General features: G+C 37.4%; 1 protein-coding gene across 1 annotated transcript in view; it reads left to right on the forward strand.

Moving 5' to 3' along the window:
- Positions 1–19,597, forward strand: part of LOC149799101 (zinc finger C3H1 domain-containing protein-like) — a 152,260-nt gene that overhangs the window by 35,188 nt on the left and 97,475 nt on the right. Inside the window, exons 11-15 of the mRNA XM_089958096.1 lie at positions 7,296–7,423; positions 8,724–8,898; positions 10,392–10,568; positions 11,635–12,123; positions 13,369–13,473. Of these exons, the coding sequence (XP_089814222.1) occupies positions 7,296–7,423; positions 8,724–8,898; positions 10,392–10,568; positions 11,635–12,123; positions 13,369–13,473 (1,074 nt within the window). The remainder of the gene's footprint in view (positions 1–7,295; positions 7,424–8,723; positions 8,899–10,391; positions 10,569–11,634; positions 12,124–13,368; positions 13,474–19,597) is intronic.

Below are 19,597 nucleotides of genomic sequence, written 5' to 3' on the forward strand. Positions count from 1 at the left end.
TGTGTTTCAGTAATTGTCTCTGGCATTTATCTTCTAAACATGGCACTGTACACTTGGTAGGGCACGTGACTAATTTCAGATTCCCATTTAAACAGCATTGTTGATCCCTTCCAGCCGTAGAGTATGTAATTGGTGTATCCAGTAAAGTTGTATATGTTTCTGATAAATGGTGCTACTAGAGAGCTCTGCATGAGATTTTATGATTTCTATTATTTGATAATGAACACAGTTTATGCTATGGTCAGATAGGTTAAAGTGTTGAGACACTGGGGAAACCTTTTGGTTATGGATATCCCGAAAAGATTAGTTGATCAGAGGAATTACTTAGAACATTTCCCACAGTTACAAAGATAACAAAATTGGTCAGGGTGGGGGAGGTGACTAGACCACCCCAGCAGATGGGAGGGGATGCCTTCACATCGTATCAGTCATCGTCTTCCTCAAATGACTAATTTCACCTGTATATGTCATTGGTTGCTGTCTTCATTTATACTGAAAGTTGCATGTAGGTATTCAATACCAACTATTTCAGTAACTGATATCAAATGTTAGAATTTGATCATACCTACCTTTAAATGGCAGTTATTCACTTTTTATTTAGATCTTCAAAGATCCATATTCACTTTGAAGGTCGTTATTTACACACCCAAAGAAGGACATGCAGCAAAATCTAAGTTAAATGACATGGACATGTTTGCACAAGGTCAACCTAAAGGTGTGATCCAGTGCAAACTGGATTAAATGTCACCCTATGTAATATCACAATAAAAGCAGCATGTGTTGAAACAAATTCATACTACCCTGTTATTTGTTATGATAGACCCAATATCATCTATTCTTGGCCCAGTTTGGTACAGATGCCTCATTCTCTGTATATTTTAGCTGCACAAAAAATTATCGAATGGCAAAGTAAAGGCATTGAGAATTGTTAAACTTGCAACATTACAAATGCAGTTATATGGTGGACCACTCCAGTGGCCTAGTGGTTAGAGTGTCTGCCTTGGAAGCGGGAGGTTGTGGGTTCGAACCCCGACTGAGTCATACCAAAGACTCACAAAAATGGTACTAACAGCTGCCTGGCTTGGCATTCAGCATTAAGAGGTTAGTGTTAGGACTAGTCAGCCTGGTGTCAGGATAATGTGACTGGGTGGGACATCATGCTACGTGTTTGCGGCATGATGCCCCAGTGCTAGACATTATTATAAACTGCCACACTGCAGACACTGTAGCAATATGACTGAAAAATTGTTAAAGCTCCGTAATAAATCCTAATCACACACACACACACACATGCAGTTATGATGGTTATCAACTGCCTTAATTTTCAATTTGTTTATTATTATACTAAATATTTCACAATAAATGAGCATTAGCAGTCTGTTGATTTATATATAGGTGAGACAACAATACACACATGGAAAAACGGTAACTTTATGGGGATGGGGACTTTTCTGTTACAAGTCACACAGGTCATGTAGGCATTCAACAGCGACTATTTCAGTAATGGGTGTCATTTTTTAGAATTTAATTTTTCATACCTTGAAGTGGGAAGTATTCACTTCATTTTGATTTTGTATCCATCCATATTCCTTTGGAAGGTCATTATTTAGATGCCCCGAGAGGTGCATATGGCAAAATCAGTGTTAAAGTACATATATATTTTTGGACAAAATGAACTTAAAGGTGTGATCCAGTACATTCCAGATTGAATGTCATGTGCTGTGATGTCACAATGAAAGCTACGCATATTGATAAACAAATTCATACTACCCTTGATTGTGTCAATTCTTCTCGATATGCTCTTTTTTTGACCCAAGTTTTGTACATGGCCAACATTGTAAAAGTCCATAGTGATAGATAACTTTTGTCTGGAAGTTTCTTTTTGACAGTTAAGGTACAGAGCATTAAATAATCAGGATTGAATAGACTTGGGTTAAAGAAAATTAGTGTTAAATTTTAAAAAAAACAATTTTTATTTAATTTATAATGAGTAAATGCGCATACATGACCCATGTGACTTGTACTATAGTTGTAGAGAAGATTGCAACTTTTTACAAAGAAGGAGTCCTGAATTGCAAATTAAATAATATCTATAATTATTCCATCAAAAATGTACACAATGAAGTATAAAATTTAGTTATGTTATTAAAGATCATTATGCATCTGAATTCAGTGAAGAAAACATAATCCCAAAATTGTGCAAGGAAAGATAAAGAACATTTACAGTTCTGTGTATATACACGTGTACATCCCAAGGTTAAATAGTATCAGTATAAACTTTATGCTGCTATACATTTTTGTTCTTCAGGAGTATAACACATCTTGCCAATTTATTACATCAAACTCATGCTTATTTTGGAACAAAACTTGGCAATACTTCACAGAGTTGGTGAGATTATTTTAAAATTCAGTAGCCATGACACAATCGTGTTTTATCCAAATTCATATTACAACAAAGCATGTTATAGTGGGGCTTCAGTGTAGCTTGCTTTTGATGGTTGAAAACAATACGCTTATAATATGTGATGGTATTCTAAAAATAGTTGTTATCTCAGAATGTCTTTTCAAAACATGAGAAGAGATTGAAGACAGCAACTTTGAGAAACCAAATTTATGCTCAAGTTTCCATCACACTGTCCAGGTTATATAGTACTTGCTATGGTTTGGCAATCAAGATCATCTTGACTAATTGCTAGCTGTTCTTTAAAATCTAGTGGTATATAAGAGTAAGGATAAATATAGTGCATGTTTCAAATTGGTATAGTTATCTTTTTTTTTTGAGGCATGCAGTTCCTAACAAAACCTCTACCCCCTGCACCTCTAAAGTGGCATTGTGGTCCAGTATGTACAGCTTCAATGTCTAATTCAGGTGCCATAGCAACCTGATTCTCTCATTACCTGACAGTAAAGATGTAGCTGATTAGAGATGAGGTAATCATACATTACTAGGAATAGACATGGCTCTCTGGAGAATGATTTTTGGGATGTGGGCATGCAGTTCTAGTTGAACCCTAAGAACACCTCTCCCCATGCACCTCTCAAGTGACATTGTGGTCCATTATATACAGCCACAGTGTCTCATTCAGGTGCCATATCAACCTGATTCCCTCATTACGTGACAGTAACAATGTAACTGATTAGAGATGAGGTAATCATACATTGCTAGGCCTAGACATGGCTCTCTGGAGAATGATTTTTGGGACGTGGGCATGCAGTTCTAGTTGAACCTTAAGAAAACCTCTCCCCATGCACCTCTAAAGTGGCATTGTGGTCCAGTATGCACAGCCACAGTGTCTCATTCAGGTGCCATATCAGCCTGATTCCCTCATTACCTGACAGTAAGATGTAACTGATTAGAGATGAGGTAATCATACATTACTAGGCCTAGACATGGCTCTCAGGAGAATGATTTTTGGGATGTGGGCATGCAGTTCTGGTTGAACCCTAAGAAAACCTCTCACCATGCACCTATAAAGTGGCATTGTGGTTCCAGTATATACAGCCACAGTGTCTCATTCAGGTGCCATATCAGCCTGATTCCCTCATTACCTGACAGTAAGATGTAACTGATTAGAGATGAGGTAATCATACATTACTAGGCCTAGCCATGGCTCTCAGTAGAATGATTTTTGGGATGTGGGCATGCAGTTCTGGTTGAACCCTAAGAAAACCTCTCACCATGCACCTATAAAGTGGCATTGTGGTTCCAGTATATACAGCCACAGTGTCTTATTCAGGTGCCATATCATCCTGATTCCCTCATTACCTGACAGTAAGATGTAACTGATTAGAGATGAGGTAATCATACATTACTATTCCTAAACATGGCTCTCTAGAGAATGATTTTTGGGATATGGGTATGCAGTTCTGCTTGAACCCTAAGAAAACCTCTCCCCATGCATCTCTCATTGAAGTCCCATAGCAAACTGATTCCATCATTGCCTGACAATAAAGATGTAAATGGTTAGAGATGAAGTAATCATGCATTACTAGGCCTGGACATGGCTCTCTCATAGCTGCCAATCCTCATGATTTAGGTGTGAATTTCATGACTTTTTCAGCAATTTACAGATTCATGCTGCATGCAGAAAAATTACAAATTCCCCAATTTTCAATTATTTTAAATCTTTAACAAAATAACCGATTTCCTGTTAAGCTCTGGTTGTGATACTGACAGTTGCCAAAACGGTCCAGTAGTGCTGGTCATAATATTAGTGGAACTATAGCTGATTGGTACAGTTGGCCCAGCAGCAAGCATTTTAGTGTATTTAATCTATATGTATAAAAGTAGTTTTAAATGCTTTTGTGGGAAACTGGGGCCTAGCCAGAATTTTGCTCCATGCATGCACTGCCAACACTGATTTGAATTACTATCCGGCATTGCATCTTGAAAATGTCTTCACCATCAAGGAAAAGAAATGTATTGCACAAAGAGTGAAGTTTAGTTTGGATATTACCAAACATTGGACGTGCATTCAGCCAATATACTGATATACATCATGCTTTTTGCACACAGTGTACCACATATTTTAGCATTGGGCATGGTGGCAGAGACAATGTGAGGAAGCACATTGGTAGCAAAAAGCACATAGAAGTTGGGAGAATTAAGAACTCGCAGCAGATTTCAGCTCTGGAATATTTTAAGCCCTTGAGGGAAGACCGGCAGGCTACCAATGCTGAAGCATGGTTTGTGAGTTTTCTTGTTGAACACAATCTACCTTTATCAGCTGGAGGCCATTCTAAACATTTGTTCCAATAAATATTCCAGGACTCGAAGATTGATTCACAAATTCATGTCAAAATTCATTCATTTTTATCCCTGTTTTCACTAATTGCAAGCCTGGAGGGTTGGCAGCTATGCTTTATGTAGAGAGAATGATTTTTGGGATGTGTTCATGGAGTTCTAGTTGAACCCTAAATAAACTTCTTCCCATGCACCTCTAAAGTGGCATTGTGGCACCAGTATATACAGCCTCAGTGTCTCATTCAGGTGCCATAGCAACCTGATTCCCTCATTACCTGACAGTAAAGATGTAACTGATTAGAGATGAGGTAATCATACATTACTAGGAATAGACATGGCTTTCTGGAGAGAGAGAATGATTTTTGGGATGTAGGCATGCAGTTCTGGTTGAACCAGAAAAAAAGCCTCTCCCCATGCACCTCTGAAGTGGCATTGTGGTACCATTATATACAGCCTCAGTGTCTCATTCAGGTGCCATAGCAACCTGATTCTCTCATTACCTAACAGTAAGATGTGACTGATTAGAGATGAGGTAATCATACATTACTAAGCATAGACATGGCTCTCTAGAGAATGATTTTTGGGATGTGGGCATGCAGTTCTAGTTGAACCCTAAGAAAACCTCCCCCCATGCACCTATAAAGTGGCATTGTGGTACCAGTATATACAGCCTCAGTGCCTCATTCAAGTGCCAAAGCAACCCGATTCCCTCATTACCTGACAGTAAGATGTAACTGATTAGAGATGAGGTAAGCATACATTACTATGCCTAGACATGTCTCTCATGGAGAGAGAATAATTTTTGGGATGTGGGCATGAAGTTCTGGTTGAACCCTAAGAAAACCTTTCCCCATGCACCTCTAAAGTGGCATTGTGGTCCAGTATGCACAGCCTCAATGTCTCATTCTCTCATTACCTGACAGTAAGATGTAACTGATCAGAGATGAGGTAATCATACATTACTAGGCCTAGACATGGCTCTCTGGAGAGAGAGAGAATGATTTTTGGGATGTGGGCATGCAGTTCTGGTTGAACAAAAAAAAAAACAACCTCTCCCCATGCACCTATAAAGTGGCATTGTGGTACCAGTATATACAGCCTCAGTGTCTCACTCAGGTGTCATAGCAACCTGATTCTCTCATTACCTGACAGTAAGATGTAACTGATTAGAGATGAGGTAATCATACATTACTAAGCATAGACATGGCTCTCTGGAGTGAGAATGCTTTTTGGGATGTGTTCATGCAGTTCTAATTGAACCCTAAGAAAATCTCTCCCCGTGCACCTCAAAAGTGGCATTGTGGCACCAGTATATTCAGCCTCAGTGTCTCATTCAGGTGCCATAGCAACCTGATTCCCTCATTACCTGACAGTAACGATGTAACTGATTAGACATGAGGTAATCATACATTACTATGCCTAGACATGTCTCTCATGGAGAGAGAATGATTTTTGGGATGTGGGCATGAAGTTCTGGTTGAACCCTAAGAAAACCTCTTCCCATGTACCTCTAAAGTGGCATTGTGGTCCAGTATGCACAGCCTCAATGTCACATTTAGGTGCCATAGCAACCTGATTCCTTCATTACCTGACAGTAACAATGTAACTGATTAGAGATGAGGTAATCATACATTACTAGGCCTAGACATGGCTCTCTGGAGATAGAATGATTTTTGGGATGTGGGCATGCAGTTCTGGTTGAACCCTAAGAAAACCTCTCCCCATGCACCTATAAAGTGGCATTGTGGTCCAGTATTCACAGCCTCAATGTCTCATTCAGGTGCCATAACAACCTGATTCCCTCATTACCTGACAGTAACAATGTAACTGATTAGAGATGAGATAATCATACATTACTAGGCATATATATGGCTATCTGGAGAGACAGAGAATGATTTTTGGGATGTGGGCATGCAGTTCTGGTTGAACCCTAAAAAAAACCCTCTCCCCATGCTCCTCCAAAGTGGCATTGTGGTCCAGTATATACAGCCACAGTGTCTCATTCAGGTGCCATAGCAGCCTGATTCCCTCATTACCTGACATTAAAGGTATAACTGATCAGAGATGAGGTAATCATACATTACTATGCCTAGACATGGCTTTCTGGAGAGAATATGATTTTTTGGTTGGTTAAAATGTGCAAACCAAGTTTTATAAAAGAGATGGTTTATATTTTGATGAATGTTATTGAAGATCTTTTTAAAAAAAATACTCTGTCACCCATTAAGTTTTAATTAAACTGTTCAGCATATAAGACAAACAGCAGTTTTTGATTTACCATGCCCTCCTTATTTTATTACAGAAAATATCTTCAGACCCCATTTTTGTCCTAATTTTGGAAGAGTCTTAACATGTTTCTGTACAAAACCTCTTGTTTTAAATGTTGGGAAAGCATTCCAATAAAATCATACAAATTAATGTGTTACATGGGAAAGATTGCAAGTAGGGAATGCAATGGCAATGGGGTATGCAGTGGCCACAGGGTATACAGTGGCAATAGGGTATGCAGCTTGCTATGGATTTCCAGTGATATTTATGAATTTTCTTTTAGAGTTTGCAGCAGCCACAGATGGGTTGGAGTGTGGGTAAGAAGCAGTCTGGTCAAGCAGAACATTGGAAGATGAGGGAAATGATGAAGCACAGGGTTCATCAGTATGAAGAGGAACATCTCAAAATGGGGTAGGTGTTTGTCCACTTTGTGCATGATTATGTACTACATGTCTGTGTGGGTCACTCTGTGTTCCTTGTAGTTTAAATTATTTAACACAGATTGAAATTGACCATAGTTGGTATGATGTTTCAGTTATGAATAAATGACATGGTTTGATATCTTACTTGTAGTCCCAGATGAGAGAGGGATAAGGAGGGAAAGGTCAAAAGTCACATTTTCATGGAAATCAAAAGTTGCTATTTGCAATGGTTTCGAGAAGGGTCATGCTAGATTTAAACTTTTGGTATAATGACTTTCTCCTCCTGTCAAAATAGTACTTAAATTGGAGAAAGTGTTAGGAGTTGAATATATAATGGCAAAATAAGTTTTTTTCTGTTTCCTAGCTGTTTAAGTTTAATATTAAAATGCACCAAATGCTCCCAATATTACTGAAATGTTTCTATCTTAGATATGAAACCTGCTGTATGGCTTCATTAACAGCGTAAACAGTAACATCAGAAATAGGTAACTTTGTTAACAAATACATTACCAATCATATGACCTTGCAAATTCAGCCCTCCCAAGCATGTTTGTAGAAATATAAAAGCTAATGGCCGTCTGCTCACATTGGTGGGAGTCTGACAAGAGTGATCTCCACTTGGATAGAGGGATTGGTGCTAAATTGAGTCTATAGTTAAGTTACTGCTTCCAGTCATGCTAGAAATAATTACGCTTTTTTGGAGACCTCACAAACCTTTTATCATTTGTTGCCTTTTTCTTATTGAGAGCAAGTCTGAAGAGTTCTTTAACAGAGAAATATGTTTTTTTATTTTTCTATCAGTTTCTCTCTCATTTTTATGCAGTATAAAGTTTCTCACTTTATTATTTTAAACTTTGTCACGTGATATATATGTCAGCACCATTTTGGTTACCTATCATGAGGTCAGTAGTACGTTCATTCAGATTGTATGATCTTTAGAATGTTTTCACACCATTCAGTTGCTTTAAAAATGATATGAACTGTTGGGTAGTTTTGTTTATGTACTATATGTTTTCAGTTGCAATTATTGACATAAAACTAAAGTGTTTTTGTTACAATTTAATTTTTGTTGGGGCCAGTGTGCACACATTACCATCCTTATACATTAATTACTATGAAGTTTTGCCCTTTCTGGGTATGTGTTCTTTATGTGCAGTTTAAATATGGTGAAATGAAGACATGAAAAGCAAATGTTTTTGTTACTGAGGTAGATTTCACTGTAAAGGTGAAAAGTAAATAATAGAGCTTTAGCATGTTATTGATGAGACCACTATATCCCTCTTTTATAGGACAGGAATTACCAAGGACCAGGCCCTTTTGAGGACCCTTGTGGAAAAAGCCACTAAATACCTAAAGAGTCTGAAGGTGTCTGAGGCCAAAGTAGAAAAACTGACCGAACAGCTGGTAGCTGCTGAAAAAATAGCACTGGCGAACAAAGAACAGCTAGAGAAGGCCAAAAAGCAGGTATTAACTTGTCTTTACTGTCTCTCTTGCATAATCATGGAGAGATATAGGTGTCACTTCTCTGCTGGTGGTGGTGGTGGCAATGGTGAATTTGCCTTTGGTAATTGTATCTTATTTTGTTAAAGGTTGGTGTTGAAACGATGAAGCTATTGCTAGTCAGATAAAGGTGGATGCATTATTGCATGGATTAAGGTTTAAAAAAACCTTAATGCAGAAACCTTGTTAGCATTTCTTATTGCATGGATTGAAGGTAAGCAAACCCTTAATGCAGAACCCTTGTTAGTGTTTCTTATTGCATGGATTGAAGGTAAGACAACCCTTAATGCAGAACCCTTGTTAGCATTTCTTATTGCATAGATTAAAAGTAAGACAACCCTTAATGCAGAACCCTTGTTAGCATTTCTTATTGCATGGATTAAAGGTAAGACAGCCCTTAATCCAGAACCCTTGCTGGGTTCTATTATTGCAAATATTTGGGTATAAGACAGTCCAGACCTGCCAATTCTTACAGTTTGACAGAAGTCTTACTGAAATAACCCTTAAATCTAGGACTTAATGGAATAATAGCAAAAGTTAGTGAAAATATATTTGTTGTGGTCAAAGCTGGATACTTCATGATCAAGCTGTTGCTTATTTGATTTCTAGAAATAGCATTCAGTGAATGGAATCACATTAAAAATAACAATAAGCCTTTTAAAATATTTATACAGTCAGCACAGGTGTTTAAAAATGAATATTAATATTCTTGGAAGAAAAGGAGAGATGGTTGCCATCTCCACATGAAATTGAACTAAAAATCCAACAAAGATAACATCAAGTTAAGAGATCTAGAAAGAAGCGATTGAGCACCATGGGGTTTGGAAATGCAGGTTCTAAAATTGTGTTTTAGGTAATCAAGGTGTACGTGTGATATACACACTTTTTAGTTGAACATAATGTTTACTGTCACTGCATCAGTGTCAGATGACACTTCTGAGCTTTAAATGCATATTTTCCAAGTTGACAATAGCAGTAAATAAAATTTCATTAGACGTTACTGAAAACTGGTCTTACATATGGAAATTTTTTGACTTGCCTTACTGAGGTCTTGTTAGAGTTGGTAGGTCTTAGTCAAAACCCATGCTCGAATCAGTTTTTCTGTGAATTGGAGGTAAGATAACTCTTCATGCACAATCCGTCTTGGATTCTATTATTGCATGGATTGTAGGTAGGCTCAATGCCTGCATATAACTTGCAACAAAATTATTTAGTATGATGATTTATGCAGTATCTGAAAATTTCAACTTGATGCAGTCAACAGTTAACAAGACATGTAAGTTTAAATGTGTTGTGAAAATATTCCCCCTAGACCATGTAGAACTTGTGCAGTTTCAATGATTCAAGTCCTTGTTACATCACGTGAGAAACCCCACATTGCCAATAACAATTTATTCTGCATGCAAAGGAGATGTGTTATTGGTGGATATAGCAGTAAATTTATGAATTTATTTCAGGCAAGGCTTGTGAAAGATCGACTCCTAAACAAGAAAAAAGAATATGAGGTTTTGGAACGTACTCTGCTTCAAGTTGGTAGGGAGGCTTTTGGAGAACAGTACTCTCTGAAGACATCCTCAGGGGAGACAACTATGAGTCCAAAACGAAAATTTGTACCTGAGGCTGGCACCATTGAGGTATGTTTGGCATTTTGATAGTCACTTCTAGTAATCACGTACATGTATGCAGTTAATAAATATATGTGCTGCATTTAATTTATGAAGGCTGGTTATCTTGGTTAAATTTGGTTCTGTTTATGATTATGCTCATCTGTCTTTAAGGATAAATGATTTTGGAATATGTATTATTCAATCTCTTTTGATAAGTTATGGAAATATTGTTCAGATTGCTTGTGTTTGAGCTCTTTGTAGCATTACCCTGATTTGTCCTTCCATATACCAATCCAGTCAGTCAAGGTTTGCAATTAAGTCCATTTGGAGATACTGTGGTGGATGTTCATGTTCCCTGAACATATTTCAAGTCTTTGCAGGAGCATCCTTTTAGAAGATCAACTTTTTGGGGTATGATGTTGCTCTGTTCAGGAAACATCTATCTATTGTTTATTGCTTACAAGACAAAATATGTATCATTTTTGGAATAAATACAGTGAGATGTTATAAGTTTTCACAAATAGTGTAATTTTTCAAAAAACTAATAAATTCACAAAGAGCTAACCCAAATGGCTATTTGTTTGGTTTCCCAGGCTTCATTTTCATTTGCATGGCTTCATGTAAATGAATAATGGGATATAGATTACTTTCTAAACATCCACAATGCATCAGTTTCCTATTGAAAAATGTTGATGTCTTGATATTCTTGTGAAATTCTGACTGATATAAAAATGTTGAATTGCAAAAAATAGTAAAGTAAATAAAAATGTTTTTAGAGGTTTTCAATTCATTTTCAACTCACTGGATGTTGAGAATAGACATGGATAATACTTCAAGATAGTCCTTTATCATAAAGTAAATGATAACATAAGATGTTCGCATTTATTGTATTTAGTCAACTGATAGGTGGTTAATCCTGATTAACATGCAGCTGTTTGCAGTTCAGTTTTATAAATACCTGCATAGGAATGAATTGTTAGCTAAAAATGGATAGTTTATCATCAGTTAATGTTGGCACAAACAAGCTCAAAATGAACCTTAATGACAAAGTGCAAATTTAAGACCCACAGTCACTAGTGAATTTTTATTCCAGACAGGAATCAAGAAAAAGAATTTGCGGCAGGTGGAAAATCTAAGAATCACAATAACCAATCAACCTCAGAAGAAACCAGTAGCTATCAAAATGTCTGCAGAGGATATAGCTCGAAAGAAAGAACAGCTTCAGAAGCTGGCAGAAGAATATGAAAAAAGGCTCCGGTTGCTAAGGCAAGAAAAGTTGGAACAAGAAATGAAGGCAAAAGAGAACATTCGACCAGTCAGGGTCATTATTAAACCAATTAAAGAAATCCCTCGGCTTGAGGTCATAGAGCTAGATACTGTGACAGAAGTGCTAGAAGAGGAAAAGCCAAATTCTCGGAGAAGATCCTTGCTTGAAATGAACCCCAGCACAAAACCGAATATCACCATGGATGATAATAGGTCTAGTAGTATTGATAGCAATACATCTTGCTCTGGGGACAAAGACCAAACAGCTTGGTGTATGCCAGAAGGAGAGGCACTCAGTAATCTCTGCGAAATGCAGGTAAACACTACGATCCAAGTCAAAGTATTCTTGAGTGCACAGGTGACTTTTAAGGCCTGACACATTGTATCCTCAGAACCTTTTGAGCATAAAACTGAACTGAAGTCTCCAAATCAGATAAATACTTTTTATATATATATATATATATATATATATATATATATATATATATATATATATATATATATATATAATCGCCACACACACTACTGATATTTAAGCAGTCTTTTTTTTTTGCATATTGAATTGGAGCTGGAGATTCTAGCTGAAAGAATAACGAGAATCTGTATCAACAATTTGCTTCTCTTTTCGTGGCATGAACTGCCGAGGAGTGCATGATAACTCTCAATGGGCCACTAGTCACTTGATGGTTATTCTCCATGCAGGTACTTGTGCCCAAATCTGCTGCAGAGTTAGTCCAATAAATGCAACTTCATTTCCATCTGTTAGAAAATAACCTTATTGTCAGTAGTTTGAAAGCAGCTGTTTAATTACTAAATTACTAGAGTTTTTGCCAAGCCCACATTAGTGGAAAGCAAGATGTAGTGGTCACTTATCCACCATCAGTGGTATTGTGATTTATGTTAGGGTTGTGGTTCAAGTTCTTTTATACACATAACTTTCCTGATTCCGTTGATAGATTGTCGTATATGGCATGAATCATTATAAAGTTTAAACAATTCATTCTGTGACATGCTTGCTCACCTCATTTGACAATGGGTGTCAAGGTCGTATTTTACAGCAATGCTTTGATGACGGGTTCTTTATGCAGATCCTAGTCACCTGTTGTTTCATTTTAATGATTTTATATGTAATACATGCATCTGTGCATTGGGTTAAACAACTTGTCAGCACAATTCTAGTTATATAGTGCTGATAAAATTTGATAAAATGGACAAGATCTTGATTGGTATGTGAGTCAGTTATTTTTTGAATACTTGATCTTAGATACTGTTAATTCATTATTTTTGTGGCATGCAAGTTTTCATGGGGGACCAAACTTCAAGAAATTCATGGTTGCTGCAAAACCATATAGATTTAAAGACCCAATGAAGCATGACCCTTCATTGAAAACAATTGGATGCCATTCCAATACATAAACTTAAGTTTTTACAAAACCATGCATGTTGATGCACATGAGAAATGAAATTTACATTTTTCAGCTGTTGTTACTCAGATATATTGCAATGTAATAAGAGTTTAATGTAATTAAAACTTGTTAATGACATTGTGTATTCTGCACAGCTTCACAGAACAGATGAAGTGCTGCACAGCCTTTCAGAAGAACCTTTTGTGCCATCATCATCGTCATCACAGAATTTGTCAGCACTTTTGCCTCATTTTAAGGAGGTAGGTATCATCAGCAGGGAAAGTGGAGTTTTGCAAGGTTCTTTATAGTTCAAGCTCATGATCTGAGTAGGTATGCATCATCATCTTTATTTGCTGATGATTTCAGTAGGTATGCATCATCATCATCATTGGCTGTTGACTTAAGTAGGTATGCAACATCATCTTTGGCTGATGACTTAAGTAGGTATGCATCATCATTGGTTGATAATTGAGTAGGTATGCATCATTATTATTGGCTGATGACTTACATAGGTATGCATCATCATCTTTATTTGCTGATGATTTCAATAGGTATGCATCCTCATCATTGGCTGATGACTTAAGTAGGTATGCATCATTATTATTGGCTGATGACTTAAGTAGGTATGCAATATCATCTTTGGCTGATGACTTAAGTAGGTATGCATCATCATCATTGGCTGATAATTGAGTAGGTATGCATCATTATTATTGGCTGATGACTTAAGTAGGTAGGCATCATCTTTATTTGCTGATGATTTCAATAGGTATGCATCCTCATCATTGCCATTGGCTGATGACTTAAGTAGGTATGCATCATTATCATTGGCTGATGACTTAAGTAGGTATGCATCATCATCTTCATTGGCTGATAATTGAGTAGGTATGCATCATTGTCATTGGCTAATTGTGTTGATGATTACTACTTCGACTCTTATTTCAGTGTACATAAGTTGTAAAAAGTAGAATTTTAAAAAAATGTTTTATTTTTCATCTTTATATACATTACTTGATAATAATACTTTGGGGAAACAACCACTGTCTCACAAACCAGCCCTCAAAAGCTAAAAAAAGGTGTCAGTTATATCTTTTGTCTTGTTTCAGCAATAAAAGTACTAAAATGTCCTCTGCTTCCTGCGATGGATGTAAGATGAGAGTGATCTCCCCATGGATAGAGGGTTTGCTACCCCAATCCATAATTCATCAGTTACTAATTCTAGTCATTCCTGGTCAGCATGCTGTCTTAAGATGACTCACAGATACTTTTCATTTTGTTCCTTTTCAGTAGTTAGAATGATCAGGTGAAGTTGTCTCATTGCAGGGAAATACACTCGATCTTTTCTTACTGTAATTTGCTCAGTCACCATCACAGACAAATATTTGTGCACTTCAGTTGTCTGTTTCATCTTACAATAGGCTAACCATTTTGATTTTCTGCTAAATTGGACAGTGATACATCACAGTAGATGACCTTGATTGCATTTCATTCACAGTAAATGACATTCATTGTTAATAATTAGATCGATTCGGCCTGACATTAATTCCACTTCACTGAAAGCCTAAAATAATAATAAGCTGATTTTGCCTGTATATGCTATTATTTTATTCTCTTTAATTAACATTGGGCAGGACTAAATGAGGGGATTTACAATGGGTAAAATAATCACCCCCTCCCAGTATGACTTGTATGGGGTGTTGTTTAGACCATTCATGTGAAATATGCACATAGTGGACAGAGATGAACTATGGTTTCTGCAAAATAACTGTCTTGGCTAGCAAAATTTTTCAAAGATGCTGGTGCTACCATTACTCCCATGATTACCATTTTCTTTCTTTGACAGTCATTTTAGGCCAATAATATAACAGTCATCAAATAAACAGAGCAATCTTTGCCACAGGGGGCCTCACATTTGCTGTGTGGCCCCAGTTGACCATGTGGTCTAAAGCACTTGCCATTACAGATCATGCCATCTCACCTCAGTCTGTGGGGGTTCAAGTCTTGGGCTCTGCCATTGTGGGTACATGAGATAGCTTGCCAGTATCTTCCTGTGGTTCTTCCCATGGTTTTCTGGTTTCTTCCTCCAGTAATTTTACTGGCTGCCAATTTTTTTATAGCATATTGTGTGCTGCAAAATGGCTTTAAACCCTCAACAACCATCATATGACTTCAGTGTCATCATTATCCAGTTTTGCCACTATTTTGTCTGGCCATGCCAGCACTGAACGGACTACAGTATCAGTGTAATGTGGTTCATTTTGACCAGTACTGGACAACCCATCACCGTAGATGATGGTATAAGTTATTGTGAATTACCCCACTACAGTCCTTGGCTTTAATATTTGTCAGCTTTAGCCCCAGGACTGTCTCAACCTATGCTCATTGTGAGCAGGACTGGGGACAGCAATCTATCTTTCTTGGCATACCCAGACCCAGACTTGAGGTGCAGACAGCACCACTTCCATCCCTAGTCCTGTTGCAGACACAGCACAACTTGAATTGGATTTGGTGATTATGTTTTCCACAATATCCAGTACTGGACGTATGAAGGCATTGCTGATTTGCATTGGAGAGGTCGGTGACCAGTCATGTCTCCTTCAGTTGCCCTGTAGTGGTTGGGGCAGTTTCTCATTCTCAGGCACTTGGTGACCATCCTGGTCTTGTAAAGATGCTCTAAATCAACACATTACCATTTTCCATCTTGGACAGACTCTTAGCCTTGTTCATCAATCCAGACTACCTGCTTTCCCTGTTCAGTCATTGCTACCATCAGAGAAGGCTTCTTTGTTGCTTTGCACCTCTGATTTCTCGGTTCTCAAGTGCTGAATAGGATGTCTTGACTTTTTTTTTTTTAAACTTGACTGTTGTCAATAGCTCAGAAGGCATGGGGGAACTAAGTTCATAGATCTATGCTTCTTGGGGATTTTCTCAGGAAGTTTTGTTTTCAACAGGAAGTCCACCACATCTCAAGCATGCTGATTATTTAAGCTGACTCACTGACCAGACATAATCTACTTAATTCATGCAGAGTGGTCCACTCAGCATCTGAAGTCATTCTGTGCCAGCTGGGGTCAGCCTTTTTGCAGTGAAGTGGAATGCCAAGCTCCAAACATTTAATATCACCTGTTTCAAATCCAGAAGCCTACGCAGACTGTTTCATTTTACTGAGCTTATGATATTGGTACAATCACTCTTTCTCTAACCATGTGATTCCCAGGGTCTTTTAGAAAGCTTAGAAAGACTAGACTAATCCTGATTATGCTCTGAAGTGGGAAATATGGATCCAAAATTTCTTGAATCAAACAGCAGAGATTATCAGGTAATTCTGCTTTGTCCTCATCTGCTGAAAAAACTGCTAAAACATAATTTTTCATTCAAAACCAAAAATTTTATACCTGTATTTCTTGTTTATATAAAAGAAGCCATCAGAAAGAAACTTTCTGGAAACAAATAGTGGATAGAATTGCTTAATCTAGAAGGCCCACAACTTTAAAATCCTATGAGGGGAAATGGAGTTATTTTTCCAGTAGTGCATACAGAGCAACATCTCCCTTCAAAGCCTTGCTACCATAAACAGGCAACTTCCTCTTATAGTTTTTCAAGATGAAGAACTTAGTTCTGATCACCATCCAGGGTTTCTGTTCCATCACTACATACTTTTTCAGCAACATGGAAGGGAAGGCATAGGCAAAAGAAAAAAGACCTTCCTGGCCTTCTAGCCAATTTCTAGTTGTCTCACCTGAAAAGCATTGGTCCTTCTGTATGAAATGAATCCAACTGTGGGCTGTGATATGGTTGAACAACACACCCATTAAACCACTGTCTAGAGCCTCACTGACTCATCTTTCATGTACAGTCTGCTTTCTTGTCATTCTGGCTTTAACCGGCAGAATCATTTAAATTCATGCCATATTGGTCAACCAGAATAGTCTACTGTTTTGCCATGATTGTTCAGTTTCTCGCATGATGTCTGCTGGCTCATTGCTGAGAATTGACTCCCACGTAGGAAATTGGTCTTTTGTCTTGAAAATGCTATCTTCTTTGGACCCATACTCTCCAGGGCAGGTCCCCATTAGGGTATTGAAGTGATGCATGAAGCATATGAAGCATACAGAACTGATCAAAAGGAGATCTCTCTTGTTTGAACTGCTCAAACAAGGAAGGGAAGATATTTCTGTTCAGGTTCTTTCATCTTCTACTGGGTTATGTGTTCTTCCTATGGGTAATTGCCCCAAGACCAGGTGAATTTTATGCACATATTTGCTCATTAGCTTGAGACAGTTGCCACAGCATAGAATTTGAGCGAAACTATGCCCTGAATGACATTATTAAGTTGTTAGATTGAGGTCTGATGTGACATTCTCCAGCTATTATTTCCAAGACTTGTCATCGCAAAGAACCAAAGAATTCAATTTGGCCTGGTGGGGCCTGTATCAGCAGTGCAAAAGACTAACTTGCCGTACCGCTCAGCACTTCATAAGGAAGCAGTGCAAAAGACTAACTTGCCATACTACTCAGGAGCTTCATAATGAAGCAGATCACTTTACTTCCAGTGGATATGCTGGAGCAAGTTTTTTAATGGAAAAACCATGTCCATTTATTAAACTGTGCTAATCCTTGCAGATATCACACATGAGACTGAAAGCTACTTCACATGCCTTAGAAGACCAGAGCAGGGCCATCGCTTGAGTAAAGGGGTGTAACTTTGTAACTCCCTGTGCTACTTCCTATTCTTCTAATGTAATTCTTCAATAATACTTAAATGATGACAATACTAGCACTCCCACCAGACTGTCCCCACAGTTAATCCACACACTTAATCTCCACAGTTAATCATTGGTAGAGCATGTAATTCTGCTTTGGTAGTAACTAATGAATGATGTAATTGGTACCAGTCCCTTTATCAAAGGGGAGACCACTATTGTCTGACTTCCATTTTGGCAAGCAGACCATGTTTTTAGCACTATTGCTAAAACACATCAAAACATGTGGTTTACATCTTATGGCTTATTAGTCCTGGAATTTTGAAGGTAGTGGATATTTTTTTAATGTATTATGATTGGACAGGTATTAATTATTTAAAAAAATAGATTTTACTCCAAAAATTATTTTCCTTTTAATGGTTCTAAATTGTATGTTATATGTCAGGGGATAAAAGAATTTGGGGACACTTTTACTTGTATCACAGATTATTTCGAGTAAGTATGATTTTTTGGGGAGAAAAAATATCAGTTTGAATGCATCTTGAAAAAATGAAATCATTACTGGAACTGTTTTGTACTATTGAGATGTCATTTTTGCAGACATATTCACTAATGTCACTATCTTAGAACAGGATCTGTATGAAAAGTTTGATACCATATATCCTTTCATATAAGTTGAGTTCTACTGCAAACAACATAGATCCTGATCCCCTGGCACATTATGCAATGGCAGATCAGGGTCTATACTGTTGTTTTATTGAGTAATCCCAACAAAACTGCAGAGATCCAGATCTGTCAGTGCATTATGCAGAGGCACAATTCTGGGTTTGAAGAGGTTGTAATTGGGTTGGAATATTTATTGTACTCAGCAATATTTACTACAGCAAATTTGTATTCATTTTACTTAAACACTATAATATATAATGGCTAAGTAACTCCATGTTTTTGCACATGGACTGACAGTTTCCCTGTCATGATGCCCAGTTACTGGAGGTTCCTTGATTCCAATTGTAAAGGACCAATAGAAAACTCTGTGCAATGTTTTGTCAAGCATCTTTGACAGATCATTTGGGTGAATCGTTATTTTTGCTCCAAACTTAAGAAATTGTTAACTGATTCTCATGCTGCCTCGAGCCACTGTTTTGATGACAAGTTCATTATGCCTGGACAAGCATCAGAATTTGACCTGCTGTTGGGAAACTCCTCTGTAACATGCTTCATTATACAACAAAGTTGGATATAAGACTGTCTCGTCATGAGTCCAGTTTTTTTTTTTGTTGTAATAGAGGGTCAAGCTGACAAACATGTAAAAATAATTTAGAAACCTATTTCTTACATATCTAATTAATGTTCTCACACAGCAGTGATTATTTTCATTGAGTCCGGGACTATCCTAATCTTGATAATTATAAAATAAATATGGCTGGCAGCACAATTATTACTTACATTACCTGGCATTTTGTTCATTTATCCCCCCCCCCTTACAACACTGATACAGTCATTAAATGTTCAACCATTCTTACTATATTGTGGTTCATTATTAATGTGGTAAGCAACTTCAGTGGCATAGTGTAGTGTCACTTGTATACACTTTTTCTGCTGTTAACCACAATCCATTCACCATACATCACAAATTAAACTTTGCAATAGGCATGGTAGCAAAAATTAGCCCTATAACTGGGTT

This window comes from Sinohyriopsis cumingii, chromosome 5 (genome assembly GCF_028554795.1).
Source record: "Sinohyriopsis cumingii isolate HCF-2022 chromosome 5, ASM2855479v2, whole genome shotgun sequence".
Classification (NCBI taxonomy): domain Eukaryota; kingdom Metazoa; phylum Mollusca; class Bivalvia; order Unionida; family Unionidae; genus Sinohyriopsis; species Sinohyriopsis cumingii.